The following is a 23,809-nucleotide window of genomic DNA, read 5'->3' on the forward strand; positions in this document are numbered from 1 at the left end:
GATGCAGCAGCAAATGCATATTAACCTGCATGTGATATGTTACAGTATTTTTAACATTATAGGATTAATTTAATTGTCAATTTCCACTTACAATGGCTCAACGTAACATTTTTACTTCACTGAGCTCCCTAAGCCAATAGATCGCCCTATAGCTTAATTTAGAAGAATGTAGACTAATGTATGAGTTGATTTGTATTTAAAAACTATTAGTAAGTCATTTAATAACTGAATAACTAAATGTGGTGTGCTGTAGGGCTGGGCCATATTATACCGTTCACGGTAATACCGGTATAATGTTAGGCAACGATAGGAAAATGAAATATCGCGATAGAATATGAGTAAAACGTGCATGTGCAGTGCCTTTGTTTTCATACGCACATGGCCGATTCTTGAGTGAAACAGATGAACCAGAATTGGTTTGTAAAAATGGTGCAACTTCAGTGATGTGGAACTGGTTTGGTGTTTGTCCGTCAGATACACAACAAAGCACAAATTTTTTGCAGAACATGCAAGCGGCCGTCGTTATTGTCGTATTTGTCGGACTAAGATGCTCTTAAATCTGGGAGTAATCTGGGTCCTAAACTCCGTATTCTTCAGGTCAAACGAACACTGCAGCATCACTTAGAGTTAAAAACTGTCTAAACTCTTTCATCTTTAATAAAAACGATCAGCATTGCTGCTTTACCAGGTGTAACTATGAAGTTTAATTTCCAGGCATCCATGAAAACAAAATTTATTACATTTAACGGAGTTAGAAGTTAGCAGGAAGCTAGCGGAAGTTAGCTCGCTAGTTTCGCTAGTTACCTAAGCATGATATAGCATGTTCTGACTGAGAGATTTCTGGAAAAATTCAAACGTACAGCTCTGCTATCACTTCCAACATAAATGAAGACAGGAAACTAAACAGCAGTGACGTTTGTAGGGTTACTGAAGTTGGGCTAGCTGCTATATAATGATGTGCTACGTGATCGCTAGTGACACAGCTATGTTAGCATAACATAAACAGTGAAGCTGGAGGACGAACACTAACACTTTTCCACTTATAAAAGTTAACGTGAAGGTTCTTCATGGTTAGAGACAAATGCAATCGCATGGCAGGATGCTGTAAACGGACCAAACTTCAGTCAGGAGAACAACTGAGATAATCCATCCACAATACGAGGTTAGTCATTAATATACTGCAACAACATGGGAATAGAGCAGCTGCCAGAGAATTCAACATTAATGAATCAATGGTACAGATTTGGAGGAAGCAAGAAGAATGAGTTTAATAAAGTTTGATTTATCTGACTGCTTTGTTTCGCTTAATGTGCCTTATAATCCCGTGCACCTTATGGTCCGAAAAATGCGTACTGCTCACTGCAGTTTAATGTTGCAAAGCACCTCTTTTTAACTTCAGTGGATATTATACATGGTTATGCTCAGGATATGTCAGCCCATTTCTACTGGAAATGCCTTTTGGTTAAACTTTCAGCAAGGAATTTGCATTTGCACTGTTACATTTTTATAAAGCTTTAATGTACATAAAAACCAGCTTCTTGTTTAAGTGAAAATAAATGGAAGGTTGTCTTTTTGCGCTAGTAAAGTTGTGGAGTTGTATTTTGTCTCGCATCAATTATATCGTCAGTTATATCGTTATCGCAAATTTTCAAATATATATCGTGATAAATATTTTTGGCCATATCGCCCTGCTCTAGTGTGCTGTTTTGCCTTCATGCTGACGACACCCTTCATTCTGCAGGTAGTGCTGTTAGAAAGAGAGAGAGCCCATGTCGCAGCAAAGGTTACAAGAAATCTCAATTTTTTCTACACAGCTGGCATTTTATCTGCATACAGTGCAGTGAGTTTTCACAGGACTCTGTGCAGGCAGGCATTAATTTATGCACAGCTCTCATAAGGTCCCATCACAGCATTTCACTCCTTCACCTTGATTCTTCTTTTTCAGCCGTTCTCATGTAGATTTGCTGCTGTGCTTGGGGGTCATTGTACTGTTGCAGGAACAACAAACAGCCTCACATTTGACCCTAGGATACTTTGTTAGACAGAGGAGTTCATGGTCAGCTCAGTAACTACTCAGACTGTTCAGGTCCTGTGGCTGCAGAACAAGGCCAAATCAACACCCCTCCACCACTGTGCTTGACAGCTGGTATGAGCTATTTGTTCTTAGCTCTTGGGTTTGTTGCAGTCTCTCTGAGCATTGCACAGTCTGGCCTTTGGCTGAATTTCCAATGAAATCCACTCCTGAGAAGACTGCGGTGTTGTTAACACAGCTGAATGCTCCAAACCAGTAAACTACCAAAACTTCAGCCTTTAAAGAGGTGCTTACACTTTCATCAGTTAATCAAGTACATCTGATTAGCACCCACTTAGTTCCTGTAACAGCAGCAAACATGGACTCAGTTTATGCATAGAAACCTGTGAAATGTTTTTCACATGAATGCACAGACAGCTGATTTTTTTTATTTTTTATTTTTAAAATGGCCTCCTAATTTATGTGGTGGTGTTGCTGAGTAAAACTGTCCACACGGGCGGTAAAAGCACGTCTGTTGTTTTTAATGTGAAAAGAGCTGTGCTGCTCATTATTGAGGGTCCATTACAGCCAGTGTGTTTGGGAAACACAGTCAGTGGCCCAAACAGGTAGGTGTGTGTGTGTGTGTGTGTGAGAGAGCGAGAGAGCAATCACACCATAGATTATATTGAATCCTTGCTTCTAATCACTACATTGCTTTGTAGTGAAACATCACTAACAGACCTGCGGAAGCCTCAAGACTAGCTCTGACCCTTCATGCACTGAAATGAATTACATCAGAGCATTTATGGATATCTGTCACAGATAAAGGAAGCGGCGTAACAGAGATGGAGCCTGGCCATCGCAAGATCTTAACGTCATGTCATCACAAATACATGAAAATACTGAAGATATCAGGATGCACAGTAATGTGGACACATACACTCAAGCCCCGAACGATTTAGAGGGAAGTGTTAGACGTGCTGCGCTCTATCAGATTACACCGAAAAATGAAGTAGTACTTGTTTCCTCCATCACAGGTTATGGTGGTAGTGTCGTTTTGAGCTGTTAACTGTGATGGTCAGAGTAGATTAAAAAAGGATCACTTAAATTGTCCTATGAGAACTATGTAATGTAAAAGTAGCCAGTATTTGAATGTTTTAAGTGGTTTTAGAAGCTTATCATGTTGGAAGTGTCCAGTTTTCCTTTTCTGAAGGGATCTAAAGAGGTGAAAATCAAATATTTCTACACAAAGAAATACAGAGAAAATTAACTTTTTTGTTGATGTTGATGAACCGGTGACTTCGGCGGTTTATCATTGCCAATATTGGAACTTTTATTGTGCATTTTTGAGCTGACAAGGAGCAAAACTAAGCAGCATGTCCTCTCCCCTTGCTCAATAGCAGACACCACCAGGCACTGAGTGAGTGAGAGACTCTTACCAGGCACTGCAGATGTGCTAACATGCTAATCTTAGTTTGTACACACAGGAAACCAGCCATTGTTTGGAGAATTCACCATAACATGAAGTGAAAACTTTCCACTATTGCCACCAAAAAAAGGGCACATGCTGCTGTGGCTTGTGTTATAGTTCTTGTGAACTGCCTCCCCCCAAAGCACTGAGGAAAAACAAATATGTGAGTTATAGAGATGAAAGACCGAAGGGATTTTCCTCATCCCCAAGGTAGAAAAACTAGGAGTGGACCAATGTCCTCCCTTCCGACTGCATCTACCCTCAGCAGTCTGTTTATTTATCACTGCCCTTGTTTGTACTTTGTTTTCTGCTCTGGTTTCATTAGCAGGCGGCAGTTTGCCTAAGTGTTTGCCAAAGGCAGGGCTTTATTATGTTTGTATGAGTGCATCTAAAGAAAGCAGTTAGTGACATCAGACCCTGCTGTACATGCTGGGCATTTCCTGGTCTGCAGGAGGAAGGAGGGGGGATTGTTAGCTGTACACAGGTAGGTGTGTGTGTGTGTGTGTGTGTGTGTGTGTGTGTGTGCTGCTTCAGGAAGGGGAAAAAACACAGGAAGTGCTGTGTTCATTATTACACAGAAATAACATGAGATTTTTCTACATCTGTCCTCTTGAGGTCGGGCGAATGGAGGCGTGCTTCATTTTAAATCTATGAATCCAGTTTTATGGTTTTGTGTGGTTTGTTGCAGGCTGTAGTTAGATTGTATAAAATGTAAGCTAGACATGTACTGACTAGAGATGGCACGATACCACTTTTTTATTTTTATACCGATATCATAAATTTGGATATCTGCCGATACCGATATGAATCCGATATAGTGTTTTTTAATCAACAAAATTGTTTGTTTTTTTTTAAATATCTTGCTGCATTTTGTATAAGTTCATACTCAAGTTTAAAACAACAACTACACTAAAGCTATTCTGTTATACCTGTATGCAAAAAAAAATATTTCATAGTTCAGCAATACTGATCAATCTAATAAACTTAAACCTACACCATCCTCCCTATTCTGGTATTTTAAAGAGTACTTAGCATAAATATTAAGCAACCTAACTAATAGGGTTCCAACTCCCAGCAACAACAAACATAAATAAATAAAAAATAGGGAACCACCCCTCACGCTCCACCTCATGATGCTTAATCGACGTAATCAACCTTAATTTGATGCAGTGTGAAAAAAAAAAAATGCACAGAAATCAATTATTTTTCAAGAAATATTAAATAGATTCAACATCTTTCTTCAACAAAATTGCAGACTGCACAGATGGTACCTTCCCAAAGGAAAAAGTACTATAGCTTACTAGGGTATATATATTAGACTTAATAGTTACTATATACAGTAATTGACTTCTATTCATTTTACATCAAATTAAAACTTTGGGTGTAAGATTCAGATAATTATTTATTAAAAGCTCGACATTTTAAATGAGAATAAGAAAGAAAAGTATGTCTTTGTGCCCCCTTTTCCCTGTTCATGCCCTATCGGCCCCCCTGGCTAAACTTTGCTAGATCCGCCCCTGCACAGTTACCAGCCGTCAGCTACGTAGAAAAAGATCCTGGTGTAGAAAGAAATATTAAATAAATTCTAACAACAGCTTATCAAGCTTAAACGTGCTGCTGTTGTTCAGCCGCTGGTTTCCTCTTTCTGGTGCAAAGTGGGCCAAAAAGCAAACAAGAGAGACGGACTCGCGACAGAAAAGCCGATCAGCTGATCATTAAGCAGTTTCATGATTGAAGTAGCAGCAGGAGAGGCAGTCGCTTGTTAAGCTTAACGCAGGAATGCTTTACAAACATTCAGAGATGGACTTACACACTTGCTTTACTTCTCTCTGGATAACTTTGTCGGAGATGAAATGCCGGGTTGCTAGCGAAGCTCCAAATGCTATCCAGACCACCGACAGGTCCCGCATGCCACAGCCGCTCTATCATGTGATGCATACTGCTGCGACGTGCTAACGTTCTGAGGTGAGTTACGGCGTGTTGCAAGTTTTGTGAGGTGCTTTCGTGATATTTAATGGATCGGATTACATTTTTTATTTTTCTCCGATATCCGATCCAGTAATTTAGGTCAGTATCGGACCGATACCGTTACGTAATATCGGATCGGTCCATCTCTAGTACTGACTGACCTACAGGAAGAAAAGGCACACATTTGCTGCTTTCCTGGCAGTAATCTGAGTATTTATTTATTTATTTTTGGCTCAAACTCATTGAAATATCTGCCAAAAATCTGTATTAACAGTTGCCCCAAGGATGGATAGAGGAAGTCTTTCATACCTTATGCATTAACTTTTTATAATATAATACTGCACAACAGATCGTAATCATCTGCTCTTTTCATTTTAACATTTATACCGTATTTTCACGACCATAAGACGCACCCTACTCAAAGGCGCAGTCTCAGTTATGTGTGCCATTACTGTATTTGACACACACACAAGGCGCACCTGATTATAGGGCGCGGGTTTTATATACAATCTACGCCCACACTTCCCCCTTTAATGTTCTCATGGTGTCCTCTACCACGTCCGCCTTACAACAACAACACACACAAGCATACAAGTGTGCGTATTTAAAAATAGCGCGGGAGCATAACTGAGTTTGGTTTTCACATTTATTTTACCACCATCATAATCTTAATCGTCATCAATCAAACCCACTGAAGTCCTCAGCCTCTGTTTCTGAATTGAACAGCTGCGCTAAATCTCCATCAAACATGCCAGGTTCCCTTTCTTCACTGTCAGAGTCACTTTTCATTTTAACATTTATAGTTCCTTTTGTGTCTTTTGTAAAAATTCTCTTTTACTTTGTTGATTCTGAAATGGCTAAATTTCCATTCCTTCTCTTTTGTTGTTAGATCAATAAATTACTTTTTCTTATTTTTAATTGCATTGCAATTAACATAACAAATTTGTTAATGTCGTTTTTTGTTCAGTATAAGCATGTAAAATGAAGAAGATACTAAACTTATATATATCGTAACATTAATGATGAATTATAGATGGCAGCGATTTAGTACCTAACGGGTTGCTTTATAAAGTGTCTCATGACATGATGATGCTCACTGAAACTTTGTGTTCTTATTATAGATGGACCGATCTGATCTTATGTATCGGTCTGACCTAAATTACTGGATCGGAAATCGTATACATTAACTATCAGAAAAGCACCTCACAAAACTTCAGACATAGCATAACCCAGCTCATAACCTTAGCACGGTGGAAGAGTATGCATCACGTGATAGAGCGGCTGTGGCGTGCGAGACCTGTCGGCGGTCTGGTTGAGCATTTGGAGCCTCGCTACGTGCTTCCAAACCGGCTTTTAATCTCTGAGAAAGTTACCCTAGAGAAGTAAAGCAAGTGTGTAAGTTCATCTCTGAATGTTTGTGAAGCATTGCCATGTTAAGCTTCACAACTGATATATGTAGCCTCTCATTCTCTCTCTCTCTCTCCTGCTGCTACTTCAATCATGAAACTGATCAATGATCAGCTGATCGGCTTTTCTGTCGCGAGTCCGTCTCTTTTGTTTGTTTATCGCCCACATTGCGCCAGAAAGAGGAAACCAGCAGTTGAACAACAGCAGCACGTTTACGCTTGATAAGCTGTTGCTACAATTTATTTAATATTACTTTCTACACCAGGATCTTTTTCTACGTAGCTGACAGCTGGTAACTGTGCAGGGGCGGATCTAGCAAAGTTTAGCCAGCAGGCCAGGTAGGGCATGAACAAAAATTGCCCCCTCTTGAACATTAGAGAGGATGTAGATTTCATCCACTTATAAGACCTGAGAGCTATGGTCTGGGGTTTACATAAGTGGTCCACAGTTGTGCATGTGCTGTCAAAAAAAAAACTGCGCACCAGATAAGAAGTTGTCCGCTAGAGTGGGATTTTCACGGCATATTCTGCACCACATCTCTGTGCGTTCATCATTTGTTAGAAGCCAGCTCACCTCCTGCAACCACTTTTCCAAGAATACGCGCTTCTTTTGCGGTTCCGACTCCTTTGGTGTTCCTCCACCTCCAAAGAAATGTCCAAAGTAATTGCTTAAAGGAGCTTCTTCGACATCTTCAAGAGTTCTAAACAAATGTCTGTCCTCCTCCAGAAAATCTTATGTACGCAAACGCGCGTTACAACTTCTTATCTGGTGCGCGTTTTTTATTTTTATTTTGACTTATGTGCACCCCTGGCTATGGTCATCTTTTATTTACAGCCTGTGATTTAAACATCAGCATTGTCCCAGACTTTCAGGATAAGTACGTCATCATGTAAATCTTGCAAAAATTTTCAGGATTTTCATGTTAATGAAATGATCACAGCATGCAGCCCAACTCTTTGTCTTTGGAGCCTTCCATGCTGTGCGCCCTGCCTTTACAGGGGAAAACAAAGTGTGGATAAGAGGTATTTTGCTTTATTAATCCTCCTGTGTCACTGCCAGCACCACTTTAGTTTGTAGTGAGCTGAAAGCAACATTTGAGCTGAACTGCTTTGACTGTAGGAAAACTCTGAGTAGTTAACGTTTAATAGCTGTGTGATCTTCAATAATGAGTATAATCAGGGGCACATTTTTCTAGAGTGAATATCCAAGTATGTTAAGTGGAAAATATGCAGTTTGCACAGTGAAGCTGCAAAGTTTCCCAACAATCACACATGGGAATAAAATAGAAAACATGCAGTTATTAGTTTTGTTTTTGTTTGACCAGCAGTCCAAAGACAGAAGAAATATATTCGGTCAGTACATTAAGCAAACTGCCCACATTAGTGTCGTTTTTTTTTATTGATTAAAAGATTTTATGCATATGAGGAGAATTTATCAGTATTGACTGTTTGAGCTAAAAATCACAGCACAGACTGCCCATAAGCCCTGGAGCAATGCGGTGAACTGGAAGCTGCTATGGTCAAACCCAGCTGTGAATGATGGATTACAAGCGACCTCTACTGGAGATTTAGAGGAGATGCAGTTGTTTTCTTTACTGTTCTTCTTTTAGAAGAAGCAGTAACCTGTGCACGGTTAATGCTTTGATTCTTTCCTGAATGCTATCATAGCCGATAAAGGTTGGCAGGTTTAGGATTAATTCGTTTTCAGATCAAAAGAGACAGAGGGAAGAAATAGTGCACGCTTGAAGCTTTCAGGCTTGGTGAGCTAACTTCAGATTTAACTGTGGGTTCGACATGTTATGAAGGTTATTCATTGGTTGGACCTGCTTTGGAGGAGGATTTGATAGGGGATATAAATGATCTGGTCATTGATGTAAAAAATAGCATTGCTCATGGCAACAGGGCCTTTTCCTGATGAGCATCGGGGAGAAACAGATTCTTAAAAACACATTTAAGATCAATTTTAAGCCTCAATAAGGGATTCTCAAACAGGATGCTTGCTTCTTTTTGGATTTTATTTATTGCTGTTCATAAAGATAATCATTGTAAATGATTGTGTTAACAAGATTGTTAGTTAAAGTTCTTTATTAGGAGCAAAGTTCTACAAGAAAGATACGTTACTGAGAAAGTGCGTTGGCACTCTGTGGTAGTATTGTAGACGATGTTAAACTTAATCATCATCTCTGCCTCCTGATGACCTGTTTGCTGATTCGATTCAATTTTGCCTCAGTCAGAAATATTATAATTCGAATCACTTATCAGTACTGATACATGTGAGACTTCATCAGCGGTGTGAGCATCACAGCAGATGCCTTTGTGTCAGAAAAACACGAGATAAACAGCAGATTTTCCTGGCCTGACTTTTTATAGCAGATAACCTTAAAAATATTCTGCAATTTTGCATAATTTTTAAAAGTTTAAATTTCTTCAGTACTGAAAAGCAGAACAGGCTTTCCTGTCAGAGGTCATTTGAGGTATATATTAAAAAAATAGACAGCAGCTGACAGCACTGTAAACAACGGTAGACTGGTGGGTAATAAGCGAATGAATAATGTGGAAAACAGATTTGAGACGGGAAACTGTTCTTGATGTACAGAGAGAGAGAGAGCTGTGCAGGAAGTGTGATTTTTATCAAAACAGCAAAAGTAAGAGGGAATTCATGATGATGTTATCAAATGTGAAGTGTAGTTTGCTGCTTCTTTTGCTGCTGGTTCAGTGAATTTTTGTTGGAGAGAGACAAAACCTGCAGCTCAGAATGTAGCGCAAAAAAGACGTAAACACAGCGCGGACCCGACGCATCAGAATCAGTGAGCTGTCGGCTCTCAGCCCCGACGGCGTTTCCGTAGGGTGAGAAAGCCGAGAAAAAGAAAGCTGATTCTGACGCGTCTTTGTGTGGAATCCGTTTTCCTGCTCTCTCATTTGCTGTTTGGTGGTTGTTGAAGTTGTTTTGTGAGCTTTAACCTGAGATTCTGGCAAAATACATATTTAAAAGTCTATTCAGGATTTAATGAAGCGATATCGCTTTATTCAAGCTACTCACCTCCCTCTATCCACCTGCACTTTCAAACGTACACACGAAGGACTACAGGAATATCTGGAACACGGCCAATCAGAGTTCCCGCCCCTGACTATCTCTGATTGGTTTAGACCACGATAGGGGTGTAATGTTGTTGACCACACAAAGACTCGAACAGCTGCTGGTCACACCGGTGCGACCTAGGATTTTTTTTTTTTTTAGTCCCACCATTGGTCGCACTCTAGAGCCCTGGTGTGTGTGTGTGTGTGTGTGTGTGTGTGTGTGTGTGTGTGTGTGTGTGTGTGTAAAACCTCTTCCAGGTTTTATCAGGTTTGTGTTTCTTTGTAAATTCAGCTGCTCTGCTGCCTGCACTGTGCTGTGTAGGTGAGCGCCCTCATGGCGAGTCTGATAAACACTATGATGATGTGTTTAGTTGATCTCCAACATCATGTGACCTGAGCACCTGATTTCTTGGGATCAGTGAAGCCACAAAAAATGTATGAATGACAATACTGCAAAACATAAAGAATCAGGTAAATGAATTATTTAAATTAATTGAGAATAATACCAAAAATACATTTAGAGATAAATCAATTCAGCTAAAATGTGAGTTTCTATTTAATTCTATGTAACTCCATCTGTATTAGTAGACTTTCCCTTACTATTGACTATCCCATTTCATTTTCCGTTATACAATACAGTGGTGTGTTACATGGGTTTAAGGTGGGGATACAATTACATTAGGGATCAGCTCTCAGCTCCTCCTTGTTTGCAGTGATGATGAAAAGTCTGACAGATGAGGTCAGGCAGGAGTCTCTGTGGAGAGAGGTGGAGCTATGCTTTGGATAGAAGATTCATGACTGTAGTGAAGGAGGACATGCAGAGGGTTAGTGTGACAGGAGGATGGTGGGGATAGGGTGAGATGGAGGCAGACGATCTGCTGTGGTGACTCCTTCAGGGAGCAGGTTACAGGAGGAGGAGGATTATTAAAAAACAAAGTTTTGTGTCACTGTTGGTCCTAAATAAAAGTACTCTTAGAATTTAAAATGACTTAAATGACTTTAAAAATAAATAAACAGAATATTTTTTACCAGCAGTCTTCTCTTTCTTTTCTTCTTGTTCGTCTTCAGGTCGGTGTACGATGGTCAGGAGCATGGCCTGTTCATGGAGAAGCTGGATGCTCGGATCAGGAACCATGACCGAGAGATCGAGAAGATGTGCAACCATCACTTCCAGGGGTTCGTGGACTCCATCACAGAGCTGCTGAAAGTGCGAGGAGAGGCGCAGAAGTTGAAGGTAAGGCGTGCCGGTGAGGTCTGCGCCACAGGTACGATGGCGAGCTTGACTGTAAAGCATCTGAATTAATGTCTTCCTCCTTTGTGTCTCTCAGAGTCAGGTGACTGAGACTAACGGGCATCTTCAGGAAAATGGCAAAGAGGTAAAAGCTCACAGGTTCACACAGAGAAGTCCTGCAGGCTTCTGCTTACATCCTCACTGATGTTGCTCTCGTCACCTCTTCCTCCTGCTATTTAGCTCACCACCTCCATGGAGGAGCTCAGACAGTGTCGGGTGCAACAGAGAAACATCGCCACCACGATAGACAAACTGACGCACTGTCTACCAGGTAACACCCAAACACTCAGTGTGAATCCCCCTTTATTGTATCTGCTCTGTTTATTATTGTTTTAGAAGATTAATCATCGTTTTGAGGCAGTAAACATACTTGAAATTTCTGCACATACATTAGGTCGGGTGAAAATGTGTGGGTTTCCTAGGTCTCACCCAAAACGAGGGGAGCAAATGGCTTTGCAGCCCCAGCTACAAATGACAAAAGATGCGCTCCCCTGCTTTGGTTTCACGTGCACATATGAGGTTTGGTTTAACACAGGAGTCGTGCCCTGAGCACAACAGGAAGTTTTGTTCTAGTGTTTTCAAGTTTCTCCCATATGCACATATACAAACGCACATATACTGGCAGCGTGTGGTGATAATGATGTCACATCTGCTGGCACCGCAGCAGAGTTGTAACCCCAAGTGCACGATTGTGTCAGTTTTTGCTGCCAATTTAATGGAGCTCAGAGATACACAGTTGAAATGTAGAGGCAACTGTTTGAAAGCTCTTTTTGGAAAAATAAAAACCACTCTGCCAAGTCTTTACTTCCAGTTATGACTTCATTGTTATTGGCACTGATGTGGCCTTACTGTCGGAGTTGTGAAACCTATTTTTCAGGAGTGAATGTAAGGATGATGCTACATTTGAATGGATGCAATCAATTTCCTGAGATTTCCTTCCCGGGGTGATTGAGCACGAGTTTCCTTTCTCGGACTAATTACTGTTTTTTTCCTTCTTTCCTTCCAGTTCTTGAGATGTACAGCAGACTTCAGGAGCAGATGAAGGCCAAACGGTAATCATCGAGTCTTTTTCTTTGTTGATGTGAATATATTTTCTAAAGGTGTCGTGCTGTTCTCATTCCAAGTGTGGGGAACACTGCTGTTTGGTCAGAGCTACTACTGTATGGTACATATCTGTATAACTTCACATCCTTCTTGGATCATGTAGATGTTTGCTTGCTGGCAGCCACAAGATGGAGCCAGAGCACTTCCTTGAGCAGCTGAGACAATTTCTCTGCTTCTTTCTTCCCCTTCTCTGTCCTCGGGCTGCCTCTAGATAGGAGTCTTGGCTGGTCATAAATTTGTCATTTTGTTTGTGTATTTTTCCCCGTCTCCCTGTCCCGCGGCTGCTGGGCTCTCAGAGAGCAGGAGGAGGTCAGCCAAAAGCGAACGCTCCTCGAGAGGGAGAGCCTGTGTTTGAGCGATGCAGTGGAGTGAAGTGGGCTGAAGTGTCTGGGGGATTTCTGTGCTGCCAAATCTCCGTGAGGTGTATCGGAGTGTGTTTATTTCTCTGTGTGTGCGAGCACTCCTAGGTTGTTGGGTGTTTTTTGGTCATGCATCTGTGTGTCTGTCAGTTTTGCAAGTGGAAATTAACATGTTCAAAACGAAACCAGATTAGCTGCGTTCAGGCGTGAAAGCTGAAAAAAACAACGTTTGGCTTGAGACGAGTCAGACTTCATCCTGAACTTTCAAACCAGCTCACTGAGTGACTGAACAAACAAGCTGACTGCACTTTTCCAAATGCTTTGTCTCTGTAGGTACTACCCCGCGCTGCGAACGTTAGAACAGCTGGAACAGACGTGTCTTCCCAAAGCGGGTCAGTACCGGTTCTGCTCCATCATGGCTGAAAACATCCCCAAACTGAGGATACAGATCCGCGACACGGCCATGTCACAGCTGAGAGACTTCCTGGAGAGCATTCGGAAACACTCGGATAAGATAGGCCAGACTGCCATGAAACAGGTACACAAGCACCCAGAAACACTTTGGGCTGAGAAAGTTCAGCTGACATGCTCTCATTCACAGGAGATGACAGATTTACTAAATGTGGCTCTGTGAGTTTATTCTTGCACTGTGTTAGAGTAGCTTTGCGTGATTTACAGTTCAAAGCAATCCTCATTTATCTCGTTCTGGGCCTCGGTGCAGATCCTCAGCTCTGTTTCTCTTTTCCAACTTCATTCTAATTGGCTGCCCCTCCCAAACAAAAGATTTAAACTACAGGTGGGTGTGGCCTTTTGACTGAGAGGACCTTATTAGGGATACGTCTACTTATACAGAGAGAAGAGCAGAAAACTGTATTACAGCAGCCAAACAGCCACAAACTAGATGTGTTTTGTTAGTGGGTTCTGAACTGTGCCAGAGACCTTCACTCTGCTGTGATGGTAGCGCCCTGTGGGTTGTGATGGATTGACCCTTTCTTGGAGTTTTTATCATTATTAAACTGATGGAACAGTCAGTTTGACATCTTAAAGTTCAAGATTCACACAGATAAATGTTGTAAAGGTGAGTACAGGAGCCGTGTGTGTTCTTGGATTACCCCTGGAATGAGTGAAACAGGGGTAATACATCTGCCTATATTCATCATATTTTAGAGATCTGCTTCCGTTTTCGAGTTACATAATATAAAAGGTGACACTTTCAACAATTGTTTTCAGAGGTTAGGGTTTGTATCAGGTGTGTTTTTGAGGACCATTTTTAAACCTTAACTTAATCTTCTGGCTTTATCTGGTGCTCAGGAGATATTGGAGCTAACAACAGAGCACAGCAATGTGCCACAAGTGGACAGAACTCTGCTTTTCAAGATCTTTTTGGCAAAGTGAGGACATTCAGCCTGTCTTCACCTTGAAATAGGCTTTGAATGTCAAGACCTGTTTGATGGTTAAGGCTCAGTTTTTAGGTTATAAATCATTTACTTAGTCAAAAGAGCAAACGTGGGTAGCAAAAGTTTCACATGGTGCAAACTGCTAGAAATTTGAATAAAATGTGGTTTAGGCCTTTACCCACAGGGTATATTGTGAAGAAATAACACGAGTTTTTCTAGATGTGAACTTGTTACATACACACTGATCACGTCTAAGGAGGCACAGAAAGGATTTCAGAGAGCCGATTGACCCGGAGCAGCATCTAGCTGTGTATCTGAGGTAAAATAGTATTTTCACATCGTCGTACATTCAGCACTGCATGCTATGAATGCAGCTGTTGCCAAATGCACTGATCTGATTGGTCAGATCTTTTTATTCACACGTGAAAATCAGAAAAAATCTAACTTGATGGGGAAAAAACTATATTTATCCTGTGACAGTATGCGGTCGGTGTGAGCGGCTGCATTAAGGGTAGGGAAGTCCAAAAATATGAATGTTCTTAACATTTCACAGATTTTACGCGCCTGCTGTGTAACGTCGTTTGGTGTCTTTGATGAAGACTGTATGTTACTGCCTGTCTAACTGACTTCATCCTACAACTGATTTTTGTTGTTCATCTTTTCTGTCTGATAATTGGAAGCAGCCTCTGTGCGTGCGCGTGTTGCTCTGTGGTTCCACTGCCAGTAAGCAAGTACGTTGGCTTGTCAAGGAACATGCACGCACACATGCACGCACACATGCACGCACACATGCACGCACACATGCACACACAAAGATGTGTGTGCAGCTTTTCTCCACTTACCTCATTGTTGTTGTTTTTTTCTTCAAGGATAAGGAAGTTATATATGTCTGTGTGTTTTATGTTCTCTTGTGGTATCCGTAGCTCAGAGTGAAGGCCTCCTTGTTTATTTGCGGGCTTCCATTATTTGGGGAATGTTGTTCCATGGAAGTGCAGGATGAAGGGATGGGAATGATGAAGGAGTGGTTCACGACAGATGTACGAGTGGATGGAGGCTCAGAGTAAAGCACGCTGCACATTTGCTTCTGTTTTACATTCTAATAATTACTTCCCTCATTAGTGCTGGTGCTTTGGGACATTGAGCAGTGGTGCACCGCTCTTCTGCCGGCCCATCCAAAGCAGCAGCCGTTCAATCAACCTGCAACTTAAATACAGATACCCACAGATGTATTTCAATTCAACAGTAAATGTAATATTATATAGTAAATCTAAGTTCTCTACGATCTCAAAGATAAATGCCATTTTTACCGAAGATCAGTCAATGGCACCCAGCTTTTGGTTTTCTGCTGGTTACTTGGGTCCAGAGTAGACCCAGGACACGCTGGATGGATTACATCCCTTGGCTTGGCTCAGCTGGGTTGGGAATGATTTGCTGAATAGTTTTTGCTGAAAAGCATCTCTGGGTCTTGTTCAGGAGTGAGGGAAGTAAGGTGCAGTGTTTGCTTTATCAGCCAGTTGTGGTGAAGCGAGAGCTGAAATTCAAAGCAAAGCTGCAGATTAACCTGTCATCTACGTTTTATGGCCTCGACCTGTGGCTAGTGTCCAAAAGAATCAGACTGTGAATACCAGTGAGCTTTACGAATTGATGCCATAGGTGAGTCTACTGAATGGACGAGTGGTAGCACAGGGGGCAGTCAGTATGTTAAGAAGGGAAGAAGCCTCTTGGATGAGAAGAACAGCAGATGAAGCTGAAAGCATTTTTTTCACAACAATCACTAGAAGAATAAAGTTGTGTTATAAAAGTATTTGACTTTAAATTACATGAGAAGGTTCATGCACTCAGGCAGGCTATATTTGCTTCTTATTGGGAAGAAAAAAAGATTCAGAGAGTTTGTTAAACATTTCCTACAGGCGAGAAGCTATCAGATGTTCAAATTGTTTTACAGACACCTTACTGTGCATGTATTAGGTGGTAGTTTGAAGCCCCCCCGGGGGGGAAAAGTTAACATGCATTGTTTAGTTTTTTTGTCCTCTAGATGTCACTAGAGGATCTCGCTTCATAATCTTGCTGCTTCTGGTTGGCAGTTAGTTTTAAAGGTTACCATCTAGAAAAAAACAACAACAAACACCCAGAGCAGGTCACAGGGGTCAGTGCATGGTCTGAGGATTTCCAAACTATTTGAACTTCACTTGAGTTTTCAGAGTGACCTTTTAGACAGCTGCCATCGCTGTGGAAAGATGTTGCTGTTGATCCAGCACTTCACAAAGAACCTTTTATAGTAGTTTTCCTTCAATTTGTCACATCTTTGTGGGAGAAAGTATTTATTTTCTCTCTGAGGAAGGAGGTGATGGACATTAAATAGAAATTATGATCACGCACAAGCAGTCCCCATTTATAACATCTGCACGCTAACAACCCTTCAGTGACCTTTGGGTGGGGGGTCCTTGGACCACAATTTGAGAGTCACTGGCGTAGAAAATCCACTTGCAGTCACTGAAGAAGCTAACCACTTACTCCCCTAACCACTAATTACAAGGAAGATTATGGAAACCCCAGCAGTCCAGCAGAACTGATACTGATACTGGGATTATGTTGTTGTATCAAATGTTTGGCTCTGAACACACACACCCTCGGTTGTAACTGTGTGTGTGTGTGTGTTTGGGACTGAATGTGCACAAGCAAAGTAGACGTTCTTCCCTTCCTTCCCTTCCTTTCCTCCTCTGTCTCTCCTTCACTCTTTCTTCTTGTTCTGCTTCCATTTTTTCTGTCACTCCATCTCTTTCTCCCTCAGACAGTGTGTCTCTCTGCTGCGCTCTGTTCCAAATTAGCTCCAGCTCTCTACCCGGCCGTCGTTACAACTCCCTCAACCAAGGATGTGAAAATAAATAGATCTGGGGGGAAAGAAGAGGTGGAGGAGATTGAGGAGTGCAAATGGCTTACAATGGAGCTATTGTCTGCTGCCACATGCCCATGGAAGTGGAGGAAGAGGAAAGAAGAAGAAGAGGGAGGATCAAAGAAAAAAGTAGAAGATGGTTAAAGAAGAATAAAGTTGCGGGGGGTGGGGTGGGGGGGTTTAGATGTATAGAAACAAGAAGAGGAAACTGGGGAATTATCGGGAGGGATTATGATGGATGAGGGGCAGGAAAAAAGATGTAGAAGTTAGGAGGAGATGAAGAGGTAAGGGAGATATCTGAAAAAGAGTAGCAGAAGGATGCTGAGAGCCAAAAAAGACGACAGGAAGGTGACGAGAGAGTGAGGAAGATGGGACAAAAAATTGGTATTTCATTACAAAAAGCACGCCTTCAGGGAAGCCGTTTCACTGAAGCCTGGAGTTCTATAAATACAGTGGGGCAAAAAAGTATTTAGTCAGCCACCGATTGTGCAAGTTCCCCCACTTAAAATGATGACAGAGGTCAGTAATTTGCACCAGAGGTACACTTCAACTGTGAGAGACAGAATGTGAAAAAAAATCCATGAATTCACATGGTAGGATTTGTAAAGAATTTATTCGTAAATCAGGGTGGAAAATAAGTATTTGGTCACCTCAAACAAGGAAAATCTCTGGCTCTCACAGACCTGTAACGTCTTCTGTAAGAAGCTTTTCTGTCCCCCACTCGTTACCTGTATGAATGGCACCTGTTTGAACTCATCATCTGTATAAAAGACACCTGTCCACAGCCTCAAACAGTCAGACTCCAAACTCCGCCATGGCCAAGACCAAAGAGCTTTCGAAGGACACCAGGAAAAGTATTGTAGACCTGCACCAGACTGGGAAGAGTGAATCTACAATAGGCAAGCAGCTTGGTGTGAAAAAATCAACTGTGGGAGCAATCATCAGAAAATGGAAGACATACAAGACCACTGATAATCTCCCTCGATCTGGGGCTCCACGCAAGATCTCATCCCGTGGGGTCAAAATGATCATGAGAACGGTGAGCAAAGATCCCAGAACCACACGGGGGGACCTGGTGAATGACCTGCAGAGAGCTGGGACCAAAGTAACAAAGGTCACCATCACTAACACACTACAACGGCAGGGAATCAAATCCCGCAGTGCCAGACGTGTTCCGCTGCTGAAGCCAGTGCATGTCCAGGCCCGTCTGAAGTTTGCCAGAGAGCACATGGATGATACAGCAGAGGATTGGGAGAATGTCATGTGGTCAGATGAAACCAAAGTAGAACTTTTTGGTATAAACTCAACTCGTCGTGTTTGGAGGAAGAAGAATACTGAGTTGCATCCCAGTCCAGTCGCTGTTTACACCAGAGATTGATTTAAATCTTGTAGAGTAGCTTTGCATGATGCTGGAAGGGCTTCCCTCGCTGGAAGCCCTTGTAAAGAGAGGGTTTACACGGTGTATCCCTCTCAATCGCATGTCATACAAAATCAGGAGTGGGGAAAAACGAGTGCGTAGAGGAGTCTGAAATTTTGTCAAATGTGACAAAGGGTATGCGACAATTAAATATTTTTGCTGTACTTTATGCTTTTACCTTCAAAAAACTTCCAAAATCTCTGGGAGTGAGTTTAGGCTTTCAGTCCACCGTTTACCTCAACTGTCAGTTTGACAGGTGAGAAGCGATACAAGTCAGCGAAGTCGCTTTTGTCTGATGACAGTTTAGGGCAGGGGTCCCCAACCCCCGGGCCACGGACCGGTACTGGTCCATGAGTCGTTTGGTAGCAGGTTACGAGAGTTGAGGCTCAGGTGTGAAATTTATGGTTTTTGGGGTTTTTAATTGTTCTTTTGTTAATCGTTTTTATCGTTAACTGTGTTTCCCTGGGTCTTTTCCTGTGTATTATGAATAAATATATATATATTTTTTGGTACCAGTACTGGTTTTATTTTGTTGTATTTATCTGCAACACCTTAAAGGCTGGTCCGTGAAAATGTTGTCGGACAAACCGGTCTGTGGCGCAAAAAAGGTTGGGGTCCCCTAGTTTAGGGTATCCTGAAGTTTTCTGTTGGCAAGTGCTGCTGCCAGCCTCTGTTAGCCTCTGTTAGCCTCTGTTAGCCTCTGTTAGTTGCTGATAGCTAGCATTAGTGAAACTTATTTTGAAGTAGGTCTTGTTTACTTTGGACACCTGTTGAACAAACTTTCACAAGATGTGATAATGTAATCAAACTGTTTATTTGAGGTAAAGTGAAATATTTTATTTTTTAGGACATGAGGCTAACATTAGTTGACACAACTATAGCTTATAACTAGCTGCTGGTTTTATTTTATTTTATTTTTATTTTTTTTTATTTTTTTTTATTGCTAGTTTTTTTGTCAGTTGTGCGGCGATGGGGAGACATGAGGGTCACATGTTTAATCTGCTGATAAATAATGGCAGCATCGATAATATATTTGTGGCTGATCTTCAGCCATGTACATAAAACGTGATCAGGTGGAACAGCGATCGACCTGCTGCTACGGGATCAGTTGTTAATGGATTAATTCTAAGTTCATGAGAATGCATTAACTACACAATAATAAGTGTATATTTATAAGTAGAATATTCTTTATTTCTATTTATAAACTCTAAAACAGTAGTGACTGTGAGCTTAATATGAGCATCAGAACTATAACAGCATGTATATGACAGAAAATAAGTAAAGCATAATAGGTCCTTTTGAAAGAGAACCAAGGGAGTGGAATTAGCCAGAATCCTCTGCCTTTGTCATTCTCCCATGACTCCCCTGTCATTTGTCATGTCTCTCTTTCTGTCTTGCTGTCCCATCATACCCCTCCTCCTCAAAATCTCCATGTCTGTCTCTCGTCCTTTCTTTCCACCTCCTCATCTTTCCATCTCCCTGCCTCCCTTCTTCATTCTCTTGTTCCTCTTGTTTTTCTGTTTCTTGTGTTCGCTTTCAACAGAGGACGAGTCTGGAGCTTCTGCTGTGTATTCAGTAGGCGCACACACACTCGTACACACTAATGGGAAACAGATTGCCGGGCCTGTGAAGTGGAAGAAGATTGATTACCTGTATCTAGTTACTGAACACACACATGCGTGTGCGTGCAACGAGGGTGGCTGAGGGCGCACGCTGGGTCGGTGTATTGAACCATCACAAGGGGAACAAAAATAAACTGTTATGGGCTGCTGTGTCACCCAGTCTGGACCCTGTGTGTGTGTGGTGTCTGCCGAATAATGCACCACAGTTCACTGCCATCAGACACCATTATTTCTGGCTGGCCGACTGTCTGCCAAAAAGTGATCTATAGTAGGGATGCCCCAGTCAGGTTTTAGCTTCGATCCTTATCAGAGTCATTTGTTACGGAGTATTTTTCTGTACAGAGTACCAGTTTGATTCTTGTATGTTATTTCGAGTATTATCAGGATTGTTTTTCCAATACTGAACAAAATGCCAAATGAATACTAAAAAAAAAAAGGATTAGTAAAACGTTATCATAGCGTCAACTTTTCCTGCTCATCTTTGCTCAATTTTTCCTTTTAACTCTAACCTTTTGATACTCATTCTCTCTAGACTTAATTCGATGGGTACATTTTGTGAAGTTTGAGGTTGGATTTTCAGACTTTCTCCTGTGCGGCAAGCCTGCCAGCTTTTCTTCACCAAAACCAAATAAAAATAAACAAGTTTAATGTGGTTTTAGTGAGATTTGGAGGTCCTTTTGAATAGATTTGTATTAGTTTTTTCATAATTTCAGTAGCCTTTAAAACAATTTAGTTCAATATTGAAATCATGTCCCCTGTGAGCACAGCTCTCGGTGACTGTGGGGAGGAAGTACTTGTGTTACCAGTGTAATGCAGCTTTTTGGGTCCCGGTATGTCACACTTTACTATTGCGCTATTGTCTTTTGTCCATGTCGCCACTTATGTAGATCAGGGCACCGTTTTCTTCCTCTGCATACGAAATGACATCAGCTCATTGTATCACATTTGTGCAGCAAGGAAAAGGGAACATGTTAGGAGGGATGCGTTGCACCCAATGCTGGTCACAATCAAGGTGCTGCATCAAAAACCTCCTTATGTTCGCTGTGGTCAGCTGTAGTTTAAGTGGATGATGCTAGTTTGACTGCAAATACTTGCTAACTGCTACCTGAGCAGCAGTAAAACTTGGAAAAAGTGGGAAACTGGGATCGGTGGCTGTTGGTCTTTGGAGAAAAAAAGTTGTGCCTTAGAGTCGCAGCCAACACTTTTCAAAGGAGACAGCCTTTACTTTGAAGGCAAATGGTTTCAGTTTCCAGTTTGCCACATGCTTTTCAAGTGTTACCACAGCTCGGCGGGTAGCTTATGAGTGTTTGCAGATAAGATGCCTTGTTCCACGCAAACCAAGCAAGCTGCCACACTTGCCCATGGTAAAACAGTCACAAGGAGGTTTTTGTCATCCGATTGGGGGATGCAGATTCTCCCCTAGCACTGGGGTCACTGAGCAATCTGTTTCCAATCAACCTCCAGCTACCACTCTCCAGGCGGTTGGGGAGTGAATGTTTTTAGTGGTTGCCAGATTGTTGCAGACTGGTCTCTAGTAACTGGGGCCTTGTTCACTTGACTCTACACTCAGAGACATCGACTCACCTCAGCCACATATTTAAGTCAGGACTGCCCTCCTATCGTTTCCACAGAGTAATTTCCGATCATTTAAAAAGTATTTAAAGTGATTTTACTTTAAATCATTATAGTGTGGCTGATTCCAAATGCTGTGCTGCCTTCCTTTTGTACACTTTTTATTTTTTTCTCACTCCATCACTCCAACTTTCCCATTTCTCTTTCCTTTTCTTCCCAACTCCTACTGTTCGTTTTCCGTCTGCTCCACTCCCCATGCCTCCCATGTTTCCCTCCTGTAACTGCGTCCCAGTTTCTCATGGCTTTTTTGTGCCGCAGATGACGCACATTCCCACACTTCTACTTCAAGCGCTGTACCGAATTCTGTCCCCAAAGAAAAAAACACAACAAAAGATGGGGCTAAAAAGGCTTCCCGGTTAAGAGTGAATGGTCGGGTGAGTGTGTATACAGTAATGTTAGCGGGCATGGATTCACCTGCTGAAGAATTCCGGAGCCCAACTCGACCGCCGCGCCGAGTTACTTTGACGCAGGTGCTGACGTCGCTGAAAACCTCTTCTCTTTTCTCCGCCATTCACAGGTTGCTGTCTTTTGTGGTCGAGCTATGTTAAGTTGTACATTTCTGAGTATTTGAACAATTACAAAGAAATGACTCGCAGACGCGACAGGACTCTTCACTCTGCGGTTCTCGCCATCTTGAGTTTCTCATCCTGTTGTTCTTTCAGCATTTTGATTTAATTCGATGTAAAGTAATTAGAGAAAACACTCAGAGCTCGGCACATTCCTCAGCGTTAGGCCTAAGCTCCTCCTGCAGCCCAACGACACTTTCCTGATTTAGTTTGTTCTTATTGTCCTCCATGACTCACTTGTCTTCTGTGGGTGTGTGTGCTTGTTTGTTTGTGTTTGGACATTAGATCAAAGATGGCATTGTGTTCATACACAAGCATCTCTGATATTGTGCTCTTCTGGGTTTGTGCCTATCTGCCCTGGTGTCCGGAACAGTTTTTCTCATTAACCTCGCATTAACAGCCCAAAACGAAGCATTTTGATGTGTATGACGTCTTTATTGACGTTCCATTCGACACATTTAAGCGCACAAAGCAGCCTACGTGTTGGCGCCAGTGATCAAGGAAGGTGTTTGCATAGGTTTTTCAAAAGTAGCCCGATGCGGATTTGGGTGTGGATGGAAAGGCATGCTGACCTCATTTCTGAGGGTTTTCCCACAGAAAAATGTTGGCGACCATGCTGCGCCCGAGGCCCGACTGGAGGAGGATTTCGAAGAAAGGCGAATGGTGGTCATGTTAAAGAGTTCAAAATGCACATCAGGTAGAGATAAATGACTAAAGACTTCAGATCAGTTTTATTTGTATGTAGAAGTGCAAGATGATGATCTCCTACCAGCGAGGTCCTGACAAAGACTTGGCCACCTCTGGAGTGACCGCGGCTCTGTTTTCACTCTGTTATGGAGACCAGCTTCCATTAATTTCTGACTAAAACTTCCTGTTTTTTAGTATTTTTATTTTTAGAGCTCATCATCGAGCACTGCCGCACAGGGAGATGAATGTATCACTTCCCACAGTAATCCCCGAACAGCGATGTAGACTCAGGACACAATTAGCATCAGAAATTACATTACACATGGCATTGTTTGGTAGGGGAATCTTTCCAGGTAGACCTTTCCATTTCCTGCTCTGCTTTACCCCACCTTCTTTTAAATGACCACGTTTTTGAGAAACTGAAATGACAGGATGAGTTGGACATTAACCAAATGCAGCTGTATATGCTGCACACGTGTGTGTTTGTGTTGCACTGACAAAAGAAGTGATGTGACCCTCACAGGACATTTTATTAGGTATAGTTTTTGAGTTGTGCGTTCAGAGCTGCCTTAATTCTTCGTGGCAGAGGTTCAAGGAGATGCTGGAAAGATTCCACGGAGATTTTGGTCCATACAGACGTGATAGCATCATGCTGCACATCCTTAATGTGAATCTCCTGTTCCACCACATTGCAGAGGTTCGCTGTTGAAGTGAGATCTGGTGACTGCGGAGCCATGTTGAATAGAGTGAACTCATTGTAATGTATTTGGTTGTCTTGAGAGCTTATTTGAGTTACTTTTGTGTTCCTGCCAGCGCAAAACAATCTGGCCATTCTCTTCCTGTATCAACAAAGCATTTTTGCCGAGAGATCTGCCGACCACTGGGTATTTTCTATATCAGTTTTGTA

General features: G+C 41.9%; 1 protein-coding gene across 2 annotated transcripts in view; it reads left to right on the forward strand.

Moving 5' to 3' along the window:
- Positions 1–23,809, forward strand: part of exoc6b (exocyst complex component 6B) — a 129,593-nt gene that overhangs the window by 10,549 nt on the left and 95,235 nt on the right. For both annotated transcript variants that reach the window (XM_085450662.1, XM_085450663.1), the window contains exons 2-6: positions 11,003–11,168; positions 11,263–11,310; positions 11,406–11,496; positions 12,232–12,277; positions 13,022–13,226. In XM_085450662.1, the coding sequence (XP_085306788.1) occupies positions 11,003–11,168; positions 11,263–11,310; positions 11,406–11,496; positions 12,232–12,277; positions 13,022–13,226 (556 nt within the window). The remainder of the gene's footprint in view (positions 1–11,002; positions 11,169–11,262; positions 11,311–11,405; positions 11,497–12,231; positions 12,278–13,021; positions 13,227–23,809) is intronic.

The sequence above is a fragment of the Copadichromis virginalis genome, linkage group LG3 (assembly GCF_057382275.1).
Source record: "Copadichromis virginalis isolate Kocher_CV1m ecotype Utaka linkage group LG3, C_Virginalis_male_GT1.1, whole genome shotgun sequence".
NCBI classification, from domain to species: domain Eukaryota; kingdom Metazoa; phylum Chordata; class Actinopteri; order Cichliformes; family Cichlidae; genus Copadichromis; species Copadichromis virginalis.